The 25818-nt window shown below is 28.1% G+C and overlaps 1 protein-coding gene across 2 annotated transcripts; it reads right to left on the bottom strand.

The window, feature by feature from the left end:
- Nucleotides 1-5482: 5482 nt before the first annotated feature.
- LOC136983204 (ciliary microtubule associated protein 1A-like) lies at nt 5483-24461 on the bottom strand. Of its 2 annotated transcripts, XM_067279892.1 has the most exons (4): nt 19697-19856; nt 19526-19594; nt 11497-11634; nt 5483-5818 (listed from the first exon to the last, which is right to left on the bottom strand). In XM_067279892.1, exons 2-4 carry the CDS (start codon nt 19544-19546, stop codon nt 5702-5704), a joined length of 276 nt encoding a protein of 91 aa, XP_067135993.1. In that variant the 5' UTR covers nt 19547-19594; nt 19697-19856; the 3' UTR covers nt 5483-5701. The 2 variants fall into 2 exon arrangements, with proteins under 2 accessions (XP_067135993.1, XP_067135992.1); XM_067279891.1 differs by lacking the exons at nt 19526-19594; nt 19697-19856 and adding an exon at nt 24241-24461.
- Nucleotides 24462-25818: the final 1357 nt, after the last annotated feature.

Here is a 25818-nt window from a genome sequence, read left to right as displayed (position 1 = left end):
ATAAACGCAGAATAAATGTATCAAATATTTTAATGGATTTTTTTAAAACTCCTGTCAACTATACAGAACTATCATAAAAACATGCCAGTAAATTCCTATCGGTTGGGTTAAGTTATAAATCTAGTCTACGGTGGGCAACCTTTTTTATAACATGGGCCAGAATAAATTTTACGTTTTTTCCGCGGGCCGTAGTAGTCAATTGACGCCTTCTTGTGACTTGTAATTTTTTTAGTCTACAAATATGAAATAAATAAATAAAAAGTTAATTACTACGTTTATTTCTCTTATCGTTTTCGAAAATTACAAAGAATTGGAAAAATGACTAATTAATAGTTAGTTATTTTTCCAATTTAATAATCTATTAAAGATCTCGCGGGCCGGATAGAAACTTTTCGCGAGCCGTAGCTGGCCAGCGAGCCGGGGGTTTCCCGCCATTGATCTAGTCTACTCATGATTCACATAATCGGGCGAGGGCGACCGAATATCTAGCAGGCAGGCGGCTAACAGCCCAGAACCGGTCCGGGATATAAAATTAGAAGCTTTATGTGTGAAGCATCCACCAGCTAAACCGGAGGACGTTGGTGCTCTGTAAAGCGCATGCGCCAATACCTATAATCTGGCTGCTTGGAAGTTGACAGGCAGGCGGCTAACAGCTCAGAACCGGTCCGGGATATAAAATTAGATGCTTTACGCGTGTGTCGCTTCTACCAGCTAAACCGGGTGAGGTTGGTGCTCTGTAAACCGCATGTGCCAATGCTTATATAATCTGGCTGATTGGAAACTGACCCGGTTTCGACATTCCTTCCGCCACTGAATTATTCGAATATACAATAGCAATCTTATCGTTTTTTTCACATGTACTATAAAAATTTGTAAAAGATACATAATGCAGTTATAATAAAATATTAATTTTAATTAATGCAAAGTATGTTAAAATATGAAAATTTATACATATTTTATAAAATACAAGGAAAGGTCATTGGAAGGTGGAATCGGCGCTTCCATCGCTTCCAATGACGGCACGCCACTGGTGGCATCATTTCAACTTTTTTTAATTAAAGCATCATTGTTTGTAACGTCTTCTTGGACCACCAAACGCATTGCCGCTGCCATTTTCTAATTCCGCTCTCTCTACTAGTCTTGCTGAAACAAGTGACAAGCGAGCGGCGACAGAATTGTCACCAATGCGTGTGCATTTACATCCACAAGTTTCCAGAGAAGGTTCATGAATTTCCCGTACTGTAGCGCCATCGTCGCGCCATCACTAATTAATAAATTGTCACAAAACACTCCTGTCCTTAAGACAAATATAGAGCCATCACAAACCCTATCTGCAAGCAATCATTTTGTATGGACTTTTGTGTCTTATGATGGCAAAGTTATTTATCTTGCTCAATGTTTTTCAACCTTTTAATCTCTCGGCACACTTGAACCTATAATTAAATTTTCGCGGAAAAATCACATGATTTAAAGTTGTGTTTATAAACATTCCATCACCATATTACTTGCCACTTAATCCAATTCTTTTTGTCTACATTTTTTTGTGAACTAAATAAAACAGTAGGCCTATTGTTGTTCCTTAAAACAGCAGCAGGTTACAACACTAGTTATTTAAATTAATAATTTTCATTTACATGAGAAAAGTAATTAACATTAAATCTTAATTTGTATTTAAAAGTGACATGATAATTGTCTTTAGAAACCTGCCCAATGCCCCGCTATTTCTAAGTTAAAATAATTTGAACTAAATATTTTAGATTATATATACAATTGTAAGGATGTACGGCTTTTGTTGTCACCGCCCGATACCGAGTTCGCCAGGAAACCGAACCCAAGAAGGGTTTGCTAGTACAGTATAAACCACGTTTGTGGGTGCCAATGGATTCAGACAAGAGACACCTTTACAAATTTCCGTTTGTTGGTACAAAAAGTTATCACTACATATTTAATTTTTCTTCTTCTACTGTTGATCGTCCCACGAAGATGTCTTTGAGTTTCAGGTCAACAGACTGTAAGTCCTGTACGATGTTCGGATGGTGATGGCTACTAAATTTTCGGAAGATTTTATTTGGGTTAACTACTACTGTCTATTCTCGACTATAAAGCGCATCTTTTTCGTACTTTTTAAGACGAATATCTAGTTTATTCGACTATTATATTTAATTTAGGCATTGGTCTCGACACTTACAAGTTAGTGAACTGTTTTGCATCATATTTCAGACTACGTAGATAGATAGATGTAATATTTACGTTAGATTTTTTTCCATTACTTATAACAGTTATCACTAACAGATAGCTCGGTAAATAAATTATCTATAATTTAATGAAACTAGAATAACGAAAGGAACTTTTATTATAACTGCTATACTTTTAGACAAATTGATAAAATGCTCAAATTGATGTGCAAAGAAAATTTGCACAAATAAACGTGTTCTGTCGAAATGCTATCATGTTTTTAGTTGCACAAAATGTAGGTACTACATTAATACAAGACAGCATTTCTTAAACTAGGGGATCGCACCACTCGAATGGTAGACTAAGAATTTTAGACGGTCGCAAAACTTTGGAAAAACTAAGGTTTATGCATATGAAATAAGTACAGGGTGATTCAAAAGTCACAGAAATTTTTAAAAATTAATAATAACTCAAACTATTTACAGTAAAATGATGCGGTTTTCACAGAAATGCTTAGAAAGAAGCCGGATTTTTTTAGGTGTACATTTCTTGCCATGGATGGCGCTTTATAAGATTACATAAGTTCTTTACTAGAGCTTACACTAAGAATATTTTTATTTTTTATTCTTATTTTAACAAATTACAAATGCTTTCAGTTTCCTACAGCGTTATCTACGGTAATTAATGTAACTATTGTGGTACTAAAATTTTTATTACACATAAAAAATACGGCTTCTTTCTAAGCATTTCTGTGAAAACCGCATCATTTTACTGTAAATAGTTTGTGAGTTATTAATTTTTTAAAATTTCTGTGACCCTGTATATAAAGAATGTGTTAAGTATTTGTTAGTGTTTGATATGCTAAAATTTTATTTTAAAAAACGTAAATTTTAGATTATGCTCATTCAAAGAGGTTTACACCATATATTATAAGGGGGAGTCGTGAAAACATCATTGTAAAATGGGATCTAAAAATTTTTTGTTGTAAGACAGGGTCGCAGATGAAAAGTTAAAAAGTATAGTTAATATTTCTACGGATAGAGGGCGTAAGTGTTACGGGTCGAGATGATTGTACGATAATTTTAAGCAAAATACGATAATTTCAACGAGTAGATACGATATTTTTCTCTCGGAATTATTTCAGAATTATTTCATTATTAATTATTTCAAAATTTATTATATACAGTTTAAAGGAATTACTAACACATTATATATGGCCTACTTTAAAGCAACAGTGAAAGGAATCTGTAAAGAACACATCGCCAAGGGTAGGAGATAAAGGGGTATTGTGTATCTCCAGTAAGATCAGACTTAATGACGATTTTACTCGTTATTAGTATTTACAATTTGTTTTATAAAACCCACCCATACCCTCAAAATTAAGCTTTTTGCCAATTTATAATAGTTAAAAATATAAAAAGTTTTTAAATTAAATATGATAACAGATAGCGTCACCAAATGTTGCCTGAAAAGTTAAGCAACTCGTTACAGGATTTTTTTCCATTACTTATAACAGTTATCACTAACAGATAGCTCGGTAAATAAATTATCTATAATTTAATGAAACTAGAATAACGAAAGCAAATTTCACCAGATTTTTCAAAATTCAAATACTTATTTCATAAAGACAAATATGCAGTATTTCCAATAATTCTAATTTGAATTTTGATAAATAGAATTTGTGAATGCGGATAGACAGTGTTCTCGTTCCAGTATAATAAGGTTCGCCTACTTGACGGCGCCTCTGCCGAGAGTTATGAATTATTTCTTAGTTTATTGTGATATTCGGATTCGATAAACTATTTTTAAAAATTTCCATCCAAACACTCAGTAATAAATTATCATCAAAAATATGGTTTGCAATTTTACAATTAAGTTCTATGTTTTTACAAGATTGGAAAATAATACAGATATAAATCGTGTGTTTGAATTTTAAAAAATAAATTAGCTGAAAATATAATTATTGAAATCGTGTTTATTGATAAGCTAGAAACCATTGAACAGTTTTAAAGATTATAATTTTTACAATCATAAATCGTATTGCTTTCATTTATGAATTTTATATTGAAATATTATTTTAAACGTTAAACATTTGCATTTTTAGGTTTTAATTAGAGAATAGTTCAAGTTCTACTATCTATTTTAACTGTTATAATATTTTTTATTTTTTTCAAAAGTAGAAAATACAATCTAAATATTGTATAATAATGTTCAGGTCGGTTGAAAAGACCTTTAGCGGAATTTTCATATCTACTCTGTGTTATAGAATTATTGATTCTAAAAATACAAGTTACATCGTCAAAAGAAACGAGTTTTCAGTTTTTATACAATTTTATCATTTTCTTAAATTATAATTATGATTTTCCATATTCTAAAATTTAAAAAAATATCATTAACTTTATTACATTTGAAAATTAGAAAAAAGAACAAATGTTTGTAACACAAACAAAGATTAAAAATAATTTTCTTAATTAATAATAATTTTTCACGGTCACATGTAGCTGGACACGACAGCCGAATGGCCGAGGCGGTTAAATCGTCCACTGGCCCGGATTTGATCCCAGGCCAGCAGTCCTAGGAATTTTTCGGGAAAGGGCAGTCCGTTTCGGATCTGTTTGGTCCCGTCGCTCAACACCCGACCGGCCGATTGTGAACCTGGCCAAATCCGTGATGGGTCTGCGAAGAAAGCCCTCTTAGTGCCCTTAGGATGGAAAGAACAAAAGTGAAAAACAAATGCAGTAGAAACCCGATTATCTGAAACGGTTTTCAAAGTAAAAGTTAAAAAATACTAGAACGTGCAGCATTGTACAGACCACAGAGTATAACGCACAGAAATTAAACTCTCAACGTAAATGGAAATTACTACGTCAGCTGACGATTTTAGCGCACGAAACTAGGTCATATACATGTAATATTACGTTAGATTTTGTGTAAATTAATTTACTTTAAAAATATAGTAATTGCATTAGAGTATTTATTGTTCGTGAAACTTTAAATGCATAGTGCTTGATGCAACCAAAACACAAAAACAAACGAATTTCTGGATTTCTGGTCTTATCAAATTCGGATAATCGAGTTTTCACTATATATGTGAAGTTTAATATAATCGATTCCTTAACTGATAAATGAGCTAGCATTTAATTCTATACGGTGTATCTCTTTTTTCTATTTTTCACTCTTTCCACCATGTGATCTCCAAGAGGGCCTTCTGTGACCATCACGGGTTCGACACAATGGGAGTTTGGCCGGGTGGTGAGAAACTGGGCTTACCGTATCCGGGAAACATCTGTAAAAATTCTTATGGTTTTCGTCCCGCCCAAATGCTATCTAGGCGTCTCAGAGTGGTAGTAGGGCGCTTTAACTTTAACCACCTCGGTCGCGCTGTCGATATAATCGATCATTTTATATAACATATTCCGGCAAATATATATAATTGGGTAAAATAATTTAACTTTAAAAACATTTAAATAAGTCGAATATCAAATTCAATACAAAATTTCAAATGTTACATTTTTACAGAATCCAGTTAAGGCACGCAATGAATGTTGATATAAGTTGCTTCCAGACGATGAGTAGAAACGACGTATGGACTGTGCCTAATACCGAACGTGTACCTAGGAGCACTTTTCTTGTTAATCCAAACCTTAATAAAAATATTATCATTGTAAATTAGTCGAAAGATAAAAATATTTTTTGCAAAATTATAAAAAGTTTTATAAAATGTACTTAAAATTATAGTTAGAAAATTCTTAAAAAGTTTGTGATAAAATTCCAACATCTTAATACTTTTAAGCATCTTTTTAAGGAAATATATTATAACCTGTGTATACATTAGAGGTATTCGTGAAACTCAACTGATCGTTATCAGGAGACATTATGATGATCAGTTGCGACAATGTTAGATGTTGCACCGTTACCGATTTAACATGGAGTTTATGAATCGACCTTATTTGACACTTATCGAGTTGATTAGATCGAAGGATAAATCTCAGACGTCCCGATTTGAGCGAGACACTCTCGAGTTGCATAACCGACCCCGCACTTCAAACATCCCATTGTTGCTTGAAGTGCGGGAAGATAGAGGTGGTCACTCGTCATATCTCCAGAGGAATCGGACTTAATGACGATTTTACTCGCTATTAGCATTTAAATTTTTTTTTAAATATAAAAATTATCTCCATCCTCAAAATTGAGCGTTTTGCCATTTTGTAATATTTAATAATATAAAAAGCTTTCTTATGAAAAAATCTCATAACAGATGGCACCACACACAATTTTATTCATTATAATTAAAAATATAAAAGTTGCTTTTTAAACAAAATCGCATAACAGCAAGAAAATTACGCAACTCGTTGCTTGATTTTTTATTTTTGCAATATGTAATTTTTTGGCTGAGATAAACTAATTTTTGTTACATCGTAAAAAATTGTTAGAAACGAAAAATTTTAGCTATGCGATCAAAAAAATTCTTTTATGATGTATAAATCTGTTTGCTCAAAATCCTACTGAAGCCAATAATCTACGTTAAAAGTTGGATTTTGATAAGTCGTGATTTCTATAGGCAGCACTTTTCATCATTCTTCTGTATTTAAGAAATAAAAGTAAAGATGTAAATTTACATATGCAGTAAACATATAGTTCTACTATTCGGTGCGTTTTATTCGAGTTACAAGTAATATGTCGTGTCAGTTAAATAGAAGTTTAAAACACGTATTCCTTAACTATAAAATTTATTTCGTATTGTTAATTTAAAAGCTTTTTTAATGCACAGAGAGGTGAGTAATACTTAAGCGAAACTTTCAAATTGATCAAAAACATTAATAAATAAATGAAAAGCAGAAATGCTTCGTTGAATTCCAACTTTAAGCAACGAGCTTACTATGTTTCTTCCACGCTCAAGATGTCGACTTTTGTCCTGCGCGCGCATACATTGGTTTCACTTAATTTCAGGATGTACCGCTCTAGTATTATAGCTCCATGAACACATTTAGGTGATCTACTAAGAGTGACGTGCCTCCCTGGAGAACTTTCTATGGGAAACTGATTTCTATTTAGAACAACCAGACAACTCCACGTGGCCACCTTGTTAGCCAGGCGCGAACCCGCGATCACCTATTAATGGCCGAGGCCACAAATGGGCCTTTACCATTTGCCATCTGAATTATTTTATTGATTCAATAACTAAGCTTTGAGAGAATATTACCGTATTTTCCGGCGTATAAGATGACTGGGCGTATAAGACGACCCCCGAATTTTGAGATGATTTTCCTGGGTTAAAAAGTCGTCTTATACACCGGAAAATACGGTATTTTAATTACCTCACATATTTGTGGTTATTAATTAATTCAAACTAAACATATTAAAATTTTCCGAGATTTTAGAAATTTCTTAGAATTTTGGGCAAAACTGTTTATAATCATGTTAAAAACGTTTTGCACAAAGTACAAATTTTTTCTATTTTTATTCTTTTAAAATATTTGTTTCAACTGTTTTCATACGATATGTTACGAAACAATTTGATCTATATAAGTGATACACTCAAACCTGTTTTTGTGCGGTCTTTTTTTGTGCGATTTTTTATATGTGCAATTATTTTTGTGCAGTATACCAATTTGATTGAAATTCATATACCGCACACAAAAAATCACACAAAACAAATCGCACAAATAAAAAATCGCACAAAAAAAGACCGCACAAAAACAGGTTTGAGTGTACTATTTTATTTTAGAACTGAAATACAGATAAATTATTTTTAAGGTCGTTCTCAAATCGATGACATATTGTTTTTTTTTTTTTTTTTTTTTTTATCAGTTTCGTGTAAATAATTATTACTTATGCTTATTATTATTATGTTATTCGTTACAAACAGAGTTTTATAGCTGGCCATTATAGGCAGACTGTCTGCAAACTTAGTAACTTTTCGTTTTATTCATTCAAAACTCCACCTAAACTTGGCTTCGCTACTAATTTCACTTCAAATTTGTGCGATTACTAAATATCACAGTTTCTTTTCCATTCGCACAGTACTGTGCTTTATTCTTTCCAACCTTTATCATCCACTTCGCTTTAACAAATACAAAGAGTTTACTTTAGATTTATTTTTACTTTATCTCGACTGTTATTTTTAAACTAAAGGATGGCAATCTTATACTAATCAATAAAATATTACTCAGATAAATCGCGTTAAAGTCTGTCTTACACTAAAAGAATAATTCATTTAGAAGAAAAGTATACCTATAATAAAAGTATAATCTAGCTATTATTTTTAGTATAGATTCTAGATTTTCCTTTAATATTCTTCAGTATATACCGAATTGGATGTATCTGGATAAACATCGATGTTCTTAATTAATCCTAAGTATCGAATTGCTGCTGTAAAGCCATACAGTACATACAGTTAATTTCCTGTTGTTACTGTAAACATCATTCGACGTAAAGAAAAAATAATGATGTCTGTTAAGAACAGAATTCACTCACTTGGCACGAGATTGTTTTTATTAATCTTAGCTTAAAGAATTTCTTTGTTCTCAGTTTTATCCTATTGACTTTATTTTGGCACAATACTGTATAAATTTATTTTGTAATTCGTTGGTGATTGAGTATTTAATTGTATCAAATTACATACATCGATATTTTTAATATTTTATGCAAGTATTCCACTTTGTTTGTATTACATCAAATGGTAAATATAAGATGGAAATTGAGTAACAATATTTAAAAATCCATTCAGGCTATGTGAAAGCATTATTTAGTGTATTATATATAATACCGCAGGCCTATAATAAGAATACGGAGTTCAAAAAATACACTGTATGTAGTTCAATGCAATGATTTGAACATGGAAGTTTATTAAAAATCATGTGGTTATTCCACAGCACTAAACTGTACTAGATTTATTTCTCCTTTTGAATAAATAACTTTTTCTAAATAATAAAATTCATAATTTAATATGCTTTAGTATTTAATTTAATACTAAAAGTGAAACTTCCTACATGATAAAAATTTATTTAGAATTCTTAATTATCGTTTTTAATCAGACATTAAAGGTGAAATTCAAAAATGATATTTTATGAGTAAATAAATATTGAATAAACAAATATTTATAATAAAATGTCTTTTGACAAATGATTATTGTATTTTCCAGAAAATGCGCCTTCAAGAAAGAATAATCTTTGCATGACAATTTTCTTAAATATTGAGTTTTCCTTATCATTGGCATTATCAATGTTGATGAATAGTATACAATCTAACTTGTAAGTGTTCATTTCTTTGAAGATGGTATGAAGCTGTCATCAAGACAGCTTAATTAATAGTGTAATAACCTGTCTTATCTTATCATCATCTGTAATGTGCGTCTATAAAATCTTTAATAGCCATTCTTCTTGTTTTCAGTTAATTTGTTTCAGACAATGGTGTATCTAAAATTGAAACATGATACATATAAATGAAATAATATATAAGTTACTAAACTCTAATATTGTAATTATAATGTTATAATAAAAATTTGCTTGTAAAGAGATTATCTTTAATTTTTTGTTTGCTGTCTTCAGGTAAAGATCCACGTAAATTTTTCTAATTTTGAATGTAACTAACTTAAATGTTTTGACTTCCAACAAATAAAAAAAAATTCTAAAATGCTGAATTTAAATATTACAGAAAAACTAAATTAAACATGTAGTTATTAAATATTCGCATTTCTTTTTGAACTCGCCTATTTAAAAAATATGTAGCCTAATGTTAATATATGTTGACATATGCTAGTTTTACAGTTCACATTGGTTCTGAACCAATATTTTAATTTTTTACGAAGAATTAACAACAAATTTAAAGATTATAAGTACTAACTTTCGATTCTGATATATTCTTTGCGCATTTGCAATACAAAACTAAACATTTTGCCTTCATTACGGTTAATTAAAGTCAGTTAAATTGATTTTGTAAAAAAAATTACTAACAGATAATCATTATCGCCCAAACTATCGTCACTCATAGCTACAACAAATTACTATTTATTTACATACATCCAGTGGAGTAGCTAGCATGGGTGACACCCGGTGCGGATATCGTGGTGTCACCCTTTTTAACTCTTTTATAAAACACTGTTGAATTGTAATATCTTCGCACTCGAGCAACTTGAACGCTATATTGAATATGCGATGTCGCGACATATGAGTTTAGATTTATAGAATAAATCATAGTAAGATTTTTAGCTGGTGCGAGCCCTCGTGGCGTTTCCTCGTAGCGAAGAAGCTGTGATGGTAAGCGAGCCGTTGACCTGTTTTTTTTTTTTTTTTTTTTTGGTACAGGCCTATCGGGTGTCACCCCTACACGGGTGACACCTGGGGCGGGCCGCCCCCACCGCCCCGCCCTAGCTACGCCTATGCATACATCTCATATTGTTATAGATTTTTATACAGATAGTGCTTTGCATGACGAAAAAGTTACTACGATATAATTTACATTATATAAATTGCCTGTGAAAGAAGTTATATTAATAGGAAAAGCTAATTTGTACTGCTTCTCAATTATTATATTATCACTATAAAGTACTTTATATTAATGTATTTGTTAAGTGACCGAGTGATGGAGAAGAGTACCCAGGAATTTTTCATGGAGGTCTATCCCGGATATGTAGGGTCCCGTCCCATTGTACCCATTGTGAGCTTGGTCGAACCCACGACAGGTAGTGCCCACCAGTGGCCAAGTGGATAAAACCACCGAACACTGGTAGTTGGTAGAGGGTTTGCGCCAACCAGGCTGGCAGTATGGAATTTTCCGAATTTTCTTCACGTATCTAACACTTAAATAACAGTTAGTTTTAGATACAAAGTCCTCCCAAGAGGCATCCCTTTGGTAGATCGATCACGTGCTGCGTTGCCTTAGCCCAGCATTCTATTTTCGAACAGATTATTTTTGTCTATTTAATTTGTTCTTAAGAATTCGAACAGATTATTTCTGTTTTTCAACGGCACACAAAGACAGGTTATTTCTGTCTTGTGTGCCATTAGAAACCAAACTAGTGGCCCTTTATCAGCGCTGAAATCTTCAAGATTATTTCAAGTATATTCACAAATTCCTTCTAGCTTAATCCAAGATAGAAGAATGCGCAAATAATATAAATTATTATTATTTTTACTTTAAAATTAAGTAATGATGCAATTTTATAAATATTAAATAATATAGCTAACATGTATAACTTAATTTAAAATATAAGTTATGTATCAATATATATCAATATTTGTGTTTCAGTATCTTAAAATAAAATTTCGATAATAAATTGAATAATTTGAAATTTTGTAATCAAACTTTAAATTAATATACCTTTTCGGGAGAATAAGCACCAGGACCTGGAGTGTCATTAGTATTGTTGAAAGGAATCCTTTCTCGCATACTGAAAGATGGCGATTTCAATTTATATATATCGGGATGTGGAAGATAATATGAACCAGGACCTGGAGTCTGAAAATAAATAAATCAATTTTATTTTAAAAGAATTTTATTAGTTTTAAAAGGATGAAATTAACTAAAAAAGTGTGGATAAAATATAATAATACTGTAATAAATTAACAATTATTTGTCATTGAGTTAATTTTAATAGGGAAGGTAAATTAGAGTGAAACTCAGACTTTAATAAAAAATTTCTATTCGACTTAAATTATGTATGTCTGAGTACTTTATGTATTAAATTATCAAAAAATCTCATTGTTGATTTATAATCTTTTGTTATATATATTTGAAAGCAAATTATTCTTTTTGAAATAAATAAATTTGATCAAGTTTATATTTTATCATGATAAAATATTTCATTCAGTATTTGTTATTAATCAGTACTTTATGTGATAGGCCTACTTATTTATAATCTTTTCGTTTTTTAACGCATCAGAAGTTAATTTAACGTTACTCAAAGATACTGATCGACAATAAACTACAGGTATATAATAGCTACACACAAATGTTTCAAAGATTTATAATAAAAGCACAAGTTATTTATTTAATTGTATGATTGTATTAAAAGCAATTTTGTTTCCATTCATTACCAAATTCTATTGTTGTGTACAAAATTCCTCTAAGACAAGAATGACAAATATTTTCCGGAAGTAGGCCAAATATAAGTAACTGAGAAATTGTTCAAGGTCCACACGGCAAAATATTTAGAGAGCCATTGATAGGACATCGATAACAATAGCAAGGTTATCTCGATCTCGCTATTATTATCGATGCCATTGAATAGGATAATCGATTTATTTAAAAATGTCCTTTTTTCAGTCTTAAACATTTCTCTGAAAAGATTTCTAAATCTTTAAAATAGCTTTAAATCTGAAAAATAACTAGAAAAATATATCAATTACAGGAAAGTTTAATACAAGAAACACGGTGCTATATAGTCTATGTCTAGTTATAATAGTAATTAGTTTTTGACAATAATAAATAATCCTATTAATAAATTAGCTCAAGCATTTTTGATCAATTGAAAAGTGAACTGATACGGAATACAATCGATTTTTAAATTTTTGTAATAAAAATACTTATGTCATCCAAAATATTTGAAATGTAAAACTACCAATTTTTCAGACTAGGGTGAAAATAAATTGAAAATATAAAAACGAGACACTAAAGTTTTTAGTGGAAAATTTTTAGGAACAATAAAATATTTATTCTATTAAATGGTGATTCTAATAACCGGAACTCGGAATTATATTACTTATAAGAGGAAAAATAAAAACAATGATATAGAAAACGATTTTACACTTATCAAATGAACAAAATTAACTGAATACTACAAAATCTCCAAAATTTGATTATGTAAAATGTGTTAAATAATTATTTAAATGTTCATTTATTTTCGCTTGTTTTGAATTCACATTACATAGTATAAATCATTATGGCGTGCCTCGAAAATGACACAAAAATATCTGAAATTCATCTAAATCTAATAACTGAAAGTATGATTCTAGTAAACGACTAAAATTTATTTATTGTGACATCGTCACAATGTCGAGCTGTAATCATTTTCATCAAATTTTTAATTTATTTAATTTAAAACATATGTTCTCCATCTCAAATTAATAGTGGATTGCTCCTGTTCATCATACTTTTCCTTTAACAATAGAGCCGTGCCGGTCATCTATCTAACATCTTTCAGGAGAAAATTTTGAATTGAAATAACATAATTTCCGATTTTCTACGGAAGTTTGTTTATAGTTAATCTGGTCCTCTTCCCCATAAGGTTTCCATATCTTGTCTCGATTTTCATCTATCTAGATCGGTGGTTCTTAACCGGTGGTCCGTGGACCACTGGTGGTCCCTGAAAGCACCCAAAGTGGTCCGTGAAATCATCCTAAAATTATTAAATAAATGACGACGAGTTTTGTCAGTTCAAATTTCAAATACATTTTGCTTATTTAGTGGATTTTTTTGCACAAACTAAATAAATTGAACCTTCAACTGCAACGGTCAGGAAATATGAAATTGGAAAACACTAGCAATATATTTGCATTTGAAGATAAAATTAGTACGTTTATCGCTAAAATCGACCTATTGATCAGCAAAGTTGAAAGAAAGAATTTTTTTTGCGTTTGATACATTGAACCCAATTATTGACAGTGTGCTGAGATGCCCACCAGTGGCCGAGCGGTTCTGTCGCTAAACACTGAGAGTTTGGTCGCGGGTTCCCACTGCGTTCAGACGGGCTGGCACGTGGAGTTCTCCGGGTTTTCTCCACGTTTGTAACACCTGAATAGGGGCCAGTTTCCTTTAAAAGATCTCCTGGAAGACGTTATTCGGAAACTGATCCACACTCCTTTCATAGTCAACATTTCTGAGGTGCCGGATAAAATACAAGAAGAGTTAATTGAAATGTAACACGATAGTAACTGCAAGGATACTTTCGAGACAGGAATTAATCTTGAAGATTTTTGGAGCCATAAAGCTATTGCTTTCTCTAAAATTCGAGAAATTGCTTTACGGTACCTAACTTTATTTTCAACCACATATTTATGCAAGCAAGGATTCTCAGTGCTTTTGATAATTAAAAATAAACATCGAAATCGGTTGGATGCCAGTGCCAACATGCGTTTGGCTTTGAGCAGCACTGAACAAAGAATCCAGCAGTTGGTAAACATTATGCAGTTACAAAAATTGCACTAAAATAATATAATTAATGTTACATTTTCGCAAATAATATAATACTCTTGGTTTCGAATAATTTTATACAAGTTTAATTTATAGAACAACCATATAAGAACTTATATTACTGCCAAACAGCTCGTGGTCCATGGCAAGAGAAAAATTTTGATAAATGGTCCGTCATCACTAAAAGGTTAAGAACCACTGATCTAGATCTTTTCTTGAGATTAAGAAACGACAGACGAACGGACGGACGACAGTGGGGAATTTATAGGTCTGCAATTTTTTTCAAATTTCAGCACAAGTAAGACAAATTAAAAAAATAAAAATCGTCGTACGTATTTGCTGATGAAGCACGAACAATAACGTGGTCAATAGTAATTTTCGTAAAACGGTTTGATCTTATAATTAGTGTAGTTACCTTCTCACAATTGTCTCAGCTGATTTCACGAAGACACGCGAAGTCACTCAAACCGTCAAACGAAATCGCTCGAAATATATCGATCGTGAAGTAAATATAAAAATAAAGAAATGCTGGACATTTAAGTGTTCCAACAGAGGTTGTAGAAGAACGGAACGTCTGATCATCCTACCTTAGACAGACAAAAAATCAAAAGAAGTTTATATTTCTTTTCCGGGGTATTCTATAAAATAATAGGCTAAAGATTCTCAATAAATCTGCTGTAAAGCATAATAAAGACAAATATTTTTAACTGTGTTTTAACTAATATCATTCGACATTTAAAGGTGACAAGATAATCTTGATTATTGTTGATGATAATTAAGGAAGTTGTAATAATTCGATGCTAGGAAGTAGTATAACATATAATGGATTACATCGGTGGAACGGACAATGGTGAACTTCTGCTTCCAGTTTTCTATGTTAATTCAAGAAAATAATTAATAGATGAAAAGACTTTGATTTCTATGAAGAAAGTCGTTATTTTTTTAATTAGCAAACATATCTCAAATTTTGTTTATAATCCATCGTTTAATCAAACATTAATCATAAAATTTTTATAACGCGTGTATTTTTATGAGCATTAGCTTAAGAAATTGTTTTTAATTACTGATCTATATAAATATTCTGAATCTACATAGATTAAGTGTTATTTGTGTACAGAAACAATTAAGGCTGCTTCACACTAAATATCTGTTCAGCACAGCACGTTCCAGTAAAGAGTTGCCTTAGCAACAAGTGTTGTAGGACAGCAAATTCATTTGACGCATCATATAGCCACTGAGTCTGGGTTTGCTGTATTGAAAGCGTACTGTTATCTAACAGCCAATAAAACAGCAACATTTGGAAAAAGTCGCTTATACAGTAACAAATCCAGCAACGAATCAAAAACTTTGTTGTATAGGAAAGCTTTTGAAAACATGGTGTGTAGGCGAGACGTTAATAGCACTCGTTAAAGAAAGTGAATACATCTACAATCGAAAACTAAAGAAATAGGATAAAATATCAAATAAATAATAAATAAACATATAAAAGCAACGAAAGCTTTTGTTATATTTAGCTTTTATTAAGTAAGTGCTTTTGATCGAACGTTTCATTTTTTTTTTTTTTTTTCGCGTTTCCTCGTTAGCTGTTCTATTCACGTATCAAACAGCTTATAACAGTAATGTGAGAGCTAAATATTGTCCGGTGTCCAGTAATGCCCTGTATTAGGAATGTACTGTGCTAGACAAATATGTATAGCGTTACACGGCCTTTACATCTTAAAGTAGGAAGGGATATTTTTATTACAACTTTATTACCCAGAAATCTGAATAAATTTATTAAACGGCCCAATTCCTTTAATTACAATAAGCTCTCCCAATAATTATATTTTCTTTGTAATAGAAGTACAAAGATGGCCTTATATCTGACGCGGTCAAGATGTTAAGATATAGGCTACATCATAAAATGGAAATCAATAAATAGTTAACATTTCGCCAATACCCTATGTTTTATTATTTAACACTTCGGCATTCCCGATTATAGGCTAAACTGTAAATCATTTATCAGTTTTACTTTGAACAATACTTATTGAATTTGAGTTATTTAAATAATTTTAATGTTATTTAACATGTAACTATTAAAAATAATAATCATATGCTACGTTAAAATATTTCAGTGATGCACTGTGCATACAACATGATTATCGAGTGTATTCAAGCATGTGTTCTCGTAAATTGTTAAGAGAAGTTTATCATTATTATTTTTTAAACTTTTAAAATCAGTTCATTGATATTTTAATCAATCTTCCCAATACTTCCCAATCCGGAGTTTTTCTATTAAATAGTTTTGTAATTATATTAACGAAATTCAAAACCTTGCCTGCAAATATCAATTCTTTGATAATGCTAATATTCGTTTTATTTTTTTCAAATAACATATAACAATGTATCAAAGATATTACAACAGTTATTATTCAAAGATAACTTTAAGTATAGCCTAATATCTTCATGAAGACAAAAATCTTTATCTTCGATATAACTTTTGATATAACTGAAGATATTTGTTTTATTAAATAAGACCTAATCTAAATAATATAATACCCTCTCTTATAATTTATATTTATTTATATTTTTGATTACTTTAAAATTATTTAATTAATATTTTTAGAATTACAATTTATAAATAATATACATAAACTTTCTGTTTTATCGAATAATCACATAGACTATTAGTTAAACACTGCATAATAAGAGGAAATCGAAAGCTTGTTTCTTTCGTCTAGAAAATGTACAGTTCTACGTCAGTTTGACGACATCATTTTAAATTTGTTCATTGTAAAACTCAAGAAGTGACGTCAAATTGACGTTAAAGTGTACACTTTCTGGAAAAACGAAGAATCAAATTATTGATTGATTCTGATCTTCACCGATAATTTCTTTTATTTAAAATTACTAACGTTTAACAACTGAAAATAAAATCAAATTTTGTGTAGTTATTTGATAATATAAGAGTAAATAATATATAATTACGTAAATATCTATTAAATGAATTTATCGTGCATGGATAGAAAATTCCGGTTTTAACTGTATTTAAAATGGCAATTATTAGTTTTAAAAGGATGAAATTAACTAAAAAAGTGTGGATAAAATATAATAATACTGTAATAAATTAACAATTATTTGTCATTGAGTTAATTTTAATAGGGAAGGTAAATTAGAGTGAAACTCAGACTTTAATAAAAAATTTCTATTCGACTTAAATTATGTATGTCTGAGTACTTTATGTATTAAATTATCAAAAAATCTCATTGTTGACTATTAATAATCTTTATCTTCGATATAACTTTTGATATAACTGAAGATATTTGTTTTATTAAATAAGACCTAATCTAAATAATATAATACCCTCTCTTATAATTTATATTTATTTATATTTTTGATTACTTTAAAATTATTTAATTAATATTTTTAGAATTACAATTTATAAATAATATACATAAACTTTCTGTTTTATCGAATAATCACATAGACTATTAGTTAAACACTGCATAATAAGAGGAAATCGAAAGCTTGTTTCTTTCGTCTAGAAAATGTACAGTTCTACGTCAGTTTGACGACATCATTTTAAATTTGTTCATTGTAAAACTCAAGAAGTGACGTCAAATTGACGTTAAAGTGTACACTTTCTGGAAAAACGAAGAATCAAATTATTGATTGATTCTGATCTTCACCGATAATTTCTTTTATTTAAAATTACTAACGTTTAACAACTGAAAATAAAATCAAATTTTGTGTAGTTATTTGATAATATAAGAGTAAATAATATATAATTACGTAAATATCTATTAAATGAATTTATCGTGCATGGATAGAAAATTCCGGTTTTAACTGTATTAAATGGCAAATTATTTGTCTACAATAAATTTAATTAATATTGTGAAATAATTTTTTTAAAAATTTAAATTTATGTTTGAAAGTCCAAAAAATCGAATCTGATCAAAATTGTTATTTGCAAACATTTAATATATAATTAACATATAAATCACTTTAATTAATACACGATTATTTACGTCATTTGATATTATCGTGGAATGAAGGTTTCGTTTACAATTCGAGAAATCTGATTCTACTCCTGTATATTAGGTTATTTTTATTTCTTTGTCAGATAATTTTCCTTAAATATATAGCATGTCTGAAGGTAAAATAATTAACAATTATTGTCATTTGAAATGTTCTAAATAATTTAACTTTATTAAAGTATTTAATCTGTGATATTTAAAAACTTAAATATACAAATAAATTCCGGTTGGTTTTATGATTTTAAGACATAATGATGTCAAATAATTAAAGAATTTTTAATCGAAACAATTTTCAATAATTAATATAATTATTACATGATATTTTAGATTCCTTTCATTCTTAAATACTACGTAAATCTGTTATGATTTAGTACACCAATGCATAAAATAAGCTATTGCGAATATATATAGAGCTTCGAACGTATCAATAGCTCATATAATTAAACTTATAATTACAAGAGAAGAAAACGTTTTATTAAAATAAGTAAATTATATCGCAAAATGAGCTTCCTTGTTTTTTCAATTTCAAAAATTTCCAATAAACTATTTAAAAATATATATATTTCATAATGACGAAGTGACATCTCACAACGGGCCTTTTCTTGTAGGTTTGCAGCAAGAAAAGAAGAATATCACTTATTCGACTATGGAACTATTTCGTTATTATGAATTTTGTTTTTTGGTTTAGTTTTTATAGTTCAGTGGAATTTTTTAAATTAAGTAAATGAAACTATTGTATTATCTTTAAAAATAATCTAGTTCGTCCAAAATTTATTGCATCGATATTAAACCGAAAGTCTTTATATTAATATTAAAAGTAATTTAAAATTTAATAACTGATACAACATTTGAGACAATATATACGTATTTTCAGCAACTGATAAACTAGTCAAGAATTAAGAAGTGACATAAAATTTATAGATACATCAACATTAAATTCGTATATTATCTTCAGTTTCAATAAACAATATTGACACTTTAAAACATAGACAATTATATACATTATATTTTTTAATATTGATATTTTTTTGTTATTTATCGACCGATAACCGATTTATATTGATATTCATCTAGAAATTAACAAGAAATTGGTGTTTATTAATCTATTTTTTCACTGATTTTTCCATAAATAATGCTAGAAATAATGCTGTTAACGAAAATACATAACTTATTATATAATATTAAAATAAATTAAAGCGCACCTCATCTATAAGTTCTGTCATTCGCTTTATCTATTGAAGCCCGGTCCCGAAAAATTTATCGAAACTAATCTATAATGCAGAAATAAAAATAAATAGCTTAGAAAAATATAATCAATATAAATTAAAAGAATAACGCCAAAATATTTCTATTAAATTAATAAAGAATCAAACCTGAATATCTTAAATTTTCGGCCCACTCGAAATAACATTCAATACTTTATATCTGACAATCTGATCCTTGCAACTAACAGGATATGTAGCTTAAAACAGGTTCCTTCCTGTTGGCGATCTTGCAGATCGAGTTATGTCATTGACCCATATCCTTTTTATCTGACAGAGAAGTATTTTATATGTGTACAATGTTTATACACAATACAACCCTATTTTATAAATTATATAATTTTGGTGTTTAAGATCATCTCTGACATCCTGTTCGTAGATCTGTTTCGTAACGAGAACACAGAGGGAATCGTTTGTCGGTTCCCAATAAATTAATTCGAAATAAAGCTGTATTAAGCAGATGATTCATTTTAAACATTGAATTGTATTGTAGGGAAAATTATAAAATTTTATCAACTTAAATTCAGAGTAATATACATATATATTTTCAACCAAAAATGTATCCAGATATTATCATAAGGGAGGTAGGGAATAGGTTTATGTATAAAATTTTGTGATGTTTTATAGGTAAATCTAAAAATACTTATATATATATAACTTAAGGGTCGTTTTAAATCTCTTTTGGTTAATTAAGGGAGCACATGTCTTCTTTTTCCTACCGCTGAAATCGTCTGTTTTCAACTTTACGATAATAAAATTCTTAATTTCTAATTTGGCAAATGTTCTCAGAAGATAATATATGTTTTAAGAAGGTACGAGATAAGCAACGCATAATTTAAATTAAGATAAAATTTTTACTATTTTTATATTGCTTTAAATAAATAAAACAAGTAATAAAAAATCTCTGTTCTTTATCATATCATAATTAAATGATGAAACATTATTACACGATTATATAATTATGATAATAATTATTATATAGATTATATAATTATTAATTTGGAATGTGTCGGCATTAAAATCGAAATCCAGATTGACGATAACAATGCAATTCATCAAAATTAATTGACTTTTAAATAAAGATTGAAATTTCATTAATTTTTTAGAATTAACAATTTGAATAAATATCAGAAGTTTTCAGTAAGGTATTATTATTAATAATTTTAATATATAATACAACATTGTACTTACTTTTAGCTAAATTGTTGAAAGTATCGAAAATTCATTAAAAAAATAAAAAAATATCAGCGATAAAAATACGTTTATACAGAACTTCTTTCATGTAAAATTCTAATTTTAAATGGAAAGAATTGTTTAAAGCTATTATATTCCACTCTATTATTTTTATGAATGATAAAATTCATCACGCTTATTACAACAATTTAAATTACGCTTCTTTTTATTTATTTATTTATTTATTTTTTAGCTGAAATACAATAACAATTTTCAGGATTAAATGTAATTAAATTTTAATATGAAAGGAGAAATTAAATCGCATTTGTGAAGAAGAATATTCACATTTTTAATAAATAATACAATTTGACAAATACATTGTTCAATGCTAATATTTAAGCATAAGTTGCTACGCTCTAAGTGAAAGAACAATTTTTAAAAACAAGAAAAAAAAATACCACAAATAGCAGACTTTATTGAAATTCTGTTACAATTACATTATCCAAGAATTCGAGAAAAAAAAAATATATATATATTCAAAGAAATTTTTTCAGTTAGAAAATAGTTAAGAAAAATTGTAATTAAGTGTCTACTTCTTAAACTGGTATATTTTTTTCTATAAACGTCTGATGATACTGTTCTTGCAAAATATAAAATCAATCAAATTAAAGGAAATAAATATGTATTTTTATATTTAAAAACATTCTGAATACGTATCATAATATCACATCTAAAGTAACAGTTAATATTTAGAAGTTGTATGTTATGAAGCGGTAAAACTGTATTCAGAATATTATTTTTAATTTTAAAAAACTGGCATTATTTTAGAATGTAGAAAAATAGTGTTTCAAGTTACTGTTTAATTTTTTTAATATCTGTATTACTTTTTTAAAAGTATATTAATATATTAATTTAAATATATTTTCTTATCCGTTGCATGTTTATGAAGTAGACATGTATATAGTAGTACATCATTTGTCTATTTACATTTTTATTTAGTTGAAAATTGAAGTAAACAATTAAAAACACTAATCTAGTAGATGTATTTATTAAAAACATATTATTTATTTTTATAAATAACAATAATACGTATGAAAAAATTTATTTCTTACGTATCCTGTTTTCTTACCAAACAAGGATTTTATTAAATATAAAAACATTTTTCTGAATTTTTTTAAAAAAGACTCTCTGAAAATGTAGCTAATTATATATCTTGTATTCAGATTTTCTTAAAATATTTCCTTTTTATTCAACTTTTACGTATCAATCCTCGATCATACAGAAATAATTAATTTTTGATACGATATATTTTTAATAAGTTATTTAACCCGATTTTCTTGAAATTACTATCTATATATTAAATTATACAAATGCATATTAAAATTTACATACATTCGCAAATCAATATCCAAGTATCTACTATATACTTTTCGTACTTAAATTAAAATTAAACACCTTTTAAGGCTCTCTAAATCCTTCGTCTGTCTTAAATTTATTCAGGTAATACCTTGTATTACTGTTAAAGAATTTCGCCATTTAATTTTCTACATAATTTATGCAGTTTAATATTGTACATCAAGATAAATAATAAAAGACAACGCGAATAATAATTCAAACGTTAGGACTTTCAAAACATTTCAAGGCTAACAAGAAAACTTTTATAAAGATGCCGGTTTACCCCTAATCGAAAGATTTGTATTCAGAAAAACTGTGTCACAATTAACTATTTTGAAATAAAAATTTTAATTAGATATTATAATTACATTCTCTATTTAATTAATAAAGTTGTCCGCGTGTAAATATAGATCTGAGAATAAACAATTATTGAATTATTGAGATATAACTTTAAACTCGTACAGTTTTAAAACATCTAATTACGGCTTAAATCTATTTAAAACGAATTTTTCACGTATATAAACAATAAAATAAATTAATTTTGTGTTTAAGATATTAAAAATCGAGAACTGTAATCGGTTAATCTGCGTGTGACTTTAATAAAAAGAATAATTGTTTTAACAATACGTACACAAGGTATATTATTATATAGCATTATATAGAATCAGGGCTGTTGACAGCTTGTGCGGGACACAGGGGTAGAGGGAGCACATTTTGCCTTCTGTTTATTTTATTTTATTATTTATTTATTTGTTTATTATTTTTTGAACAAATGAAATACGTAAAAGGTTTCTGTATTGATAAAAATCAGTCAAAGATTTCATTTTTGTTAGTTAAAAAAAAACACTAGTTTATAGGAGTAGAGGCCTAAGTTTTCTGCTGGCCGGAAAAAATATCTCCAGCTTACTCCAACGATCTTGGGCAGTACTGTACGTATATAGCCTAATGCTCACAAGCATAGAAAAATAGATACAGATGAGAACAATTAGCACTAAAATGAGAAAAATCATTGATTGTCTATAATCACATGTATATATAAATAACATTAAATTAATTCGATTCAAACGAAATATTTATATTTTTTAAGCTTCATTAAATAAGATGAAAAATACTTTATAATTATTATTAAAAACTCTGGATTTCAAATTTGAACTGAAAGTAAACATTGGAAAAGGAAAAGTAACTGATATTTTATTCATTCATATATTTTATTTTATATATACTATAGTATACGAAAAAAAATTGTATAAAATATTTTGCAAGTTTAACTCAAAGTGTTTATTTAAATTATCATAAATTAGAAAGCATTGGGAAATGAATTGAAAGGTTTTTATTTAGTTATAATTATAATTTAATTAAAAATTATAAAAAATGGTGTATTTAAGAGATAAAAATAGTTTTTTTACTAAAATTAATGTAGCTTTTTAATGCAATTCTAATTTTAAACGTAACCACTTGTTAAAAATTCATATATTACATCAAATAAACAAGTTATAATTTACTTATATTTTGTTCATTCGTATAAAAAATCGTTTCATTTTTAAATTATTAGATATAAAAATTTTCTTGAAACGTACGAATATTTGAAAATAAAAGAATAAATTATACAATAAACAAGTAAATTTTATTTCTCTTTCAATTTGCTTTCCTAGAAATTTTCCTCGTTTGAAAATAAATATTTAAATATCAGTTATATATAACATTACAATGGCGTCCTATTTCATGCCTTTTGCGTGAAAATATTTTTATTAATTTATCATATTTAAAATATGTTTAACAATGTTTAAAAATTTATAACTAAAATTAATTTAATTATTTGTATTTTTTTATTTTATTGCCAGATAAATTAACTTATTTAAGCTATTTATAGTAGTTTTTAGTCGTTTATATTGCACGATTAAAAAGTCTAAAGTATTTAGTTAAAGTATGGACTAATTTAAAATAAAATATATTCTCCTTTAATATATAATTGACGTTCGTTGAGTTGAATATTTTAGAAGCGAGAAATAGAGCGTTTTATTTTAGAAAATTGCTTATTTATGTATGAACTTATATTAATACTGTATATAAAAATATAATTTACTTACATCACTTTTAACGCTACTTCTTCCACTGCTAGTGTAACTGGAAGTAGATTGACTCGGAGATTTTTTATAATAATTCCATTTAACAAAACTCTGTGGTGATTTAACTCTACCTTGTTTGTTAACTGCGAAAAGAGGAGCCATTTTGAATTAACTATTTACATCACCTGCTTCGTACACGATTTTCGTGTTGAAAACGTGTTTGCGAGCAGTTCAAACACAACTCGAAAATTTCCAAGTCGAATACTTTTTAAAAGAGGTTCGCCTTTAAGGAAATATTTATAGATTTATACATAGAATTCTATTTTATTATTTTTTTAATAAAAATTTTCCTCTTGCTTTTTTGTTTGTTTTATATTAAATATAAATGTACTGTACATCTTAATTAAAATTAATATTTATTTACATTTAACATAGGCTACACACTCTACGTGTCGATTTATATTTAATAAAAATGTTTGAAGTATTAACAAAATTAAATATATTTATTCCTTTACTGTCATAGAATCGCATTAATATTAACTGTAATAAATAAATACATAAGTAAATAATTCATTAATTATATTATAATATATTTAATTATAGTAAAATCAAAATAATGTTTGCTATAATCTAGAATTTTATGTTAAAAATTAATAACAATTTAAAGATGAATGAGAGATGTTAATTCTCATTAATATTTTAATAATTAAATACTAAATAATAATATACTGTGAAGATTTAATAAATGATTATACAGTAAATATTGTGTATTTAATAAATAATAATTATATACATTTTATAACATTTTACATCTGTCAAATTCTTCATGGAACATGAATTTGTGGAAAATTATCTTCCTTATACTCTAACAGTTATTAGATCAGAAAGTTGAAATGAGGATATTGAATATGAGTCATTTACCAGAAGTAACGAGACATCTAATCTTAGAACTATCATTTAAAACACTGCTTAATTTAGTTTTTTTTTTTTTTTTAATTATAAAATAAAATTGTTAAATATTGAAATTCTTATTATAAATATTTAATAATAATAATATAAACATTGTTATTTTTTTGTCGTTTTTATTTCAGATATGTTAACACTGTATTTTAAATGAAATTTAGTAATATGTCAAGCTCAGTCATAAGTTTTAGCTCCTTATTTTGATAAGTTCAGCTGTTCCGTATACTGTACAAGGATAAACTATTGACCTTGTATCACTTAAGTACTTGAATTATTCCAGTTCAGATGATGTGAACGTAATTCTGCTTCGATACTGACTGATTCAATGCAAATTACATTCATTAGTTGTAATCAATCGACTTTATCTATCTATAAAATCGCATTCACATGAGATATAATTCGGATGTCAAACGATGTAATTATCTCGTTAATTTTATATGAGAACTTATTTTAACGTTTTCATTGAGAAAATAGCATTAAGTAAGTTCACAAAACTTTTTGTCTTCTTTTTTATTTATATTATACATGTTTTAATTTATATAATTAAATATAAAAATGTAATTTTTGATTTGATAAATAATTTTTCTCAGCAAGTATTAGGTGGGGAAGTAAGATTGTTGTATCTCTCTGCTGAGT

This window comes from Centruroides vittatus, unplaced genomic scaffold, assembly GCF_030686945.1.
Source record: "Centruroides vittatus isolate TY-2023 unplaced genomic scaffold, ASM3068694v2 contig_878, whole genome shotgun sequence".
NCBI classification, from domain to species: domain Eukaryota; kingdom Metazoa; phylum Arthropoda; class Arachnida; order Scorpiones; family Buthidae; genus Centruroides; species Centruroides vittatus.
Note: the sequence above shows the minus strand (reverse complement) of the source record. Positions and strands in the feature narration are given on the sequence as shown.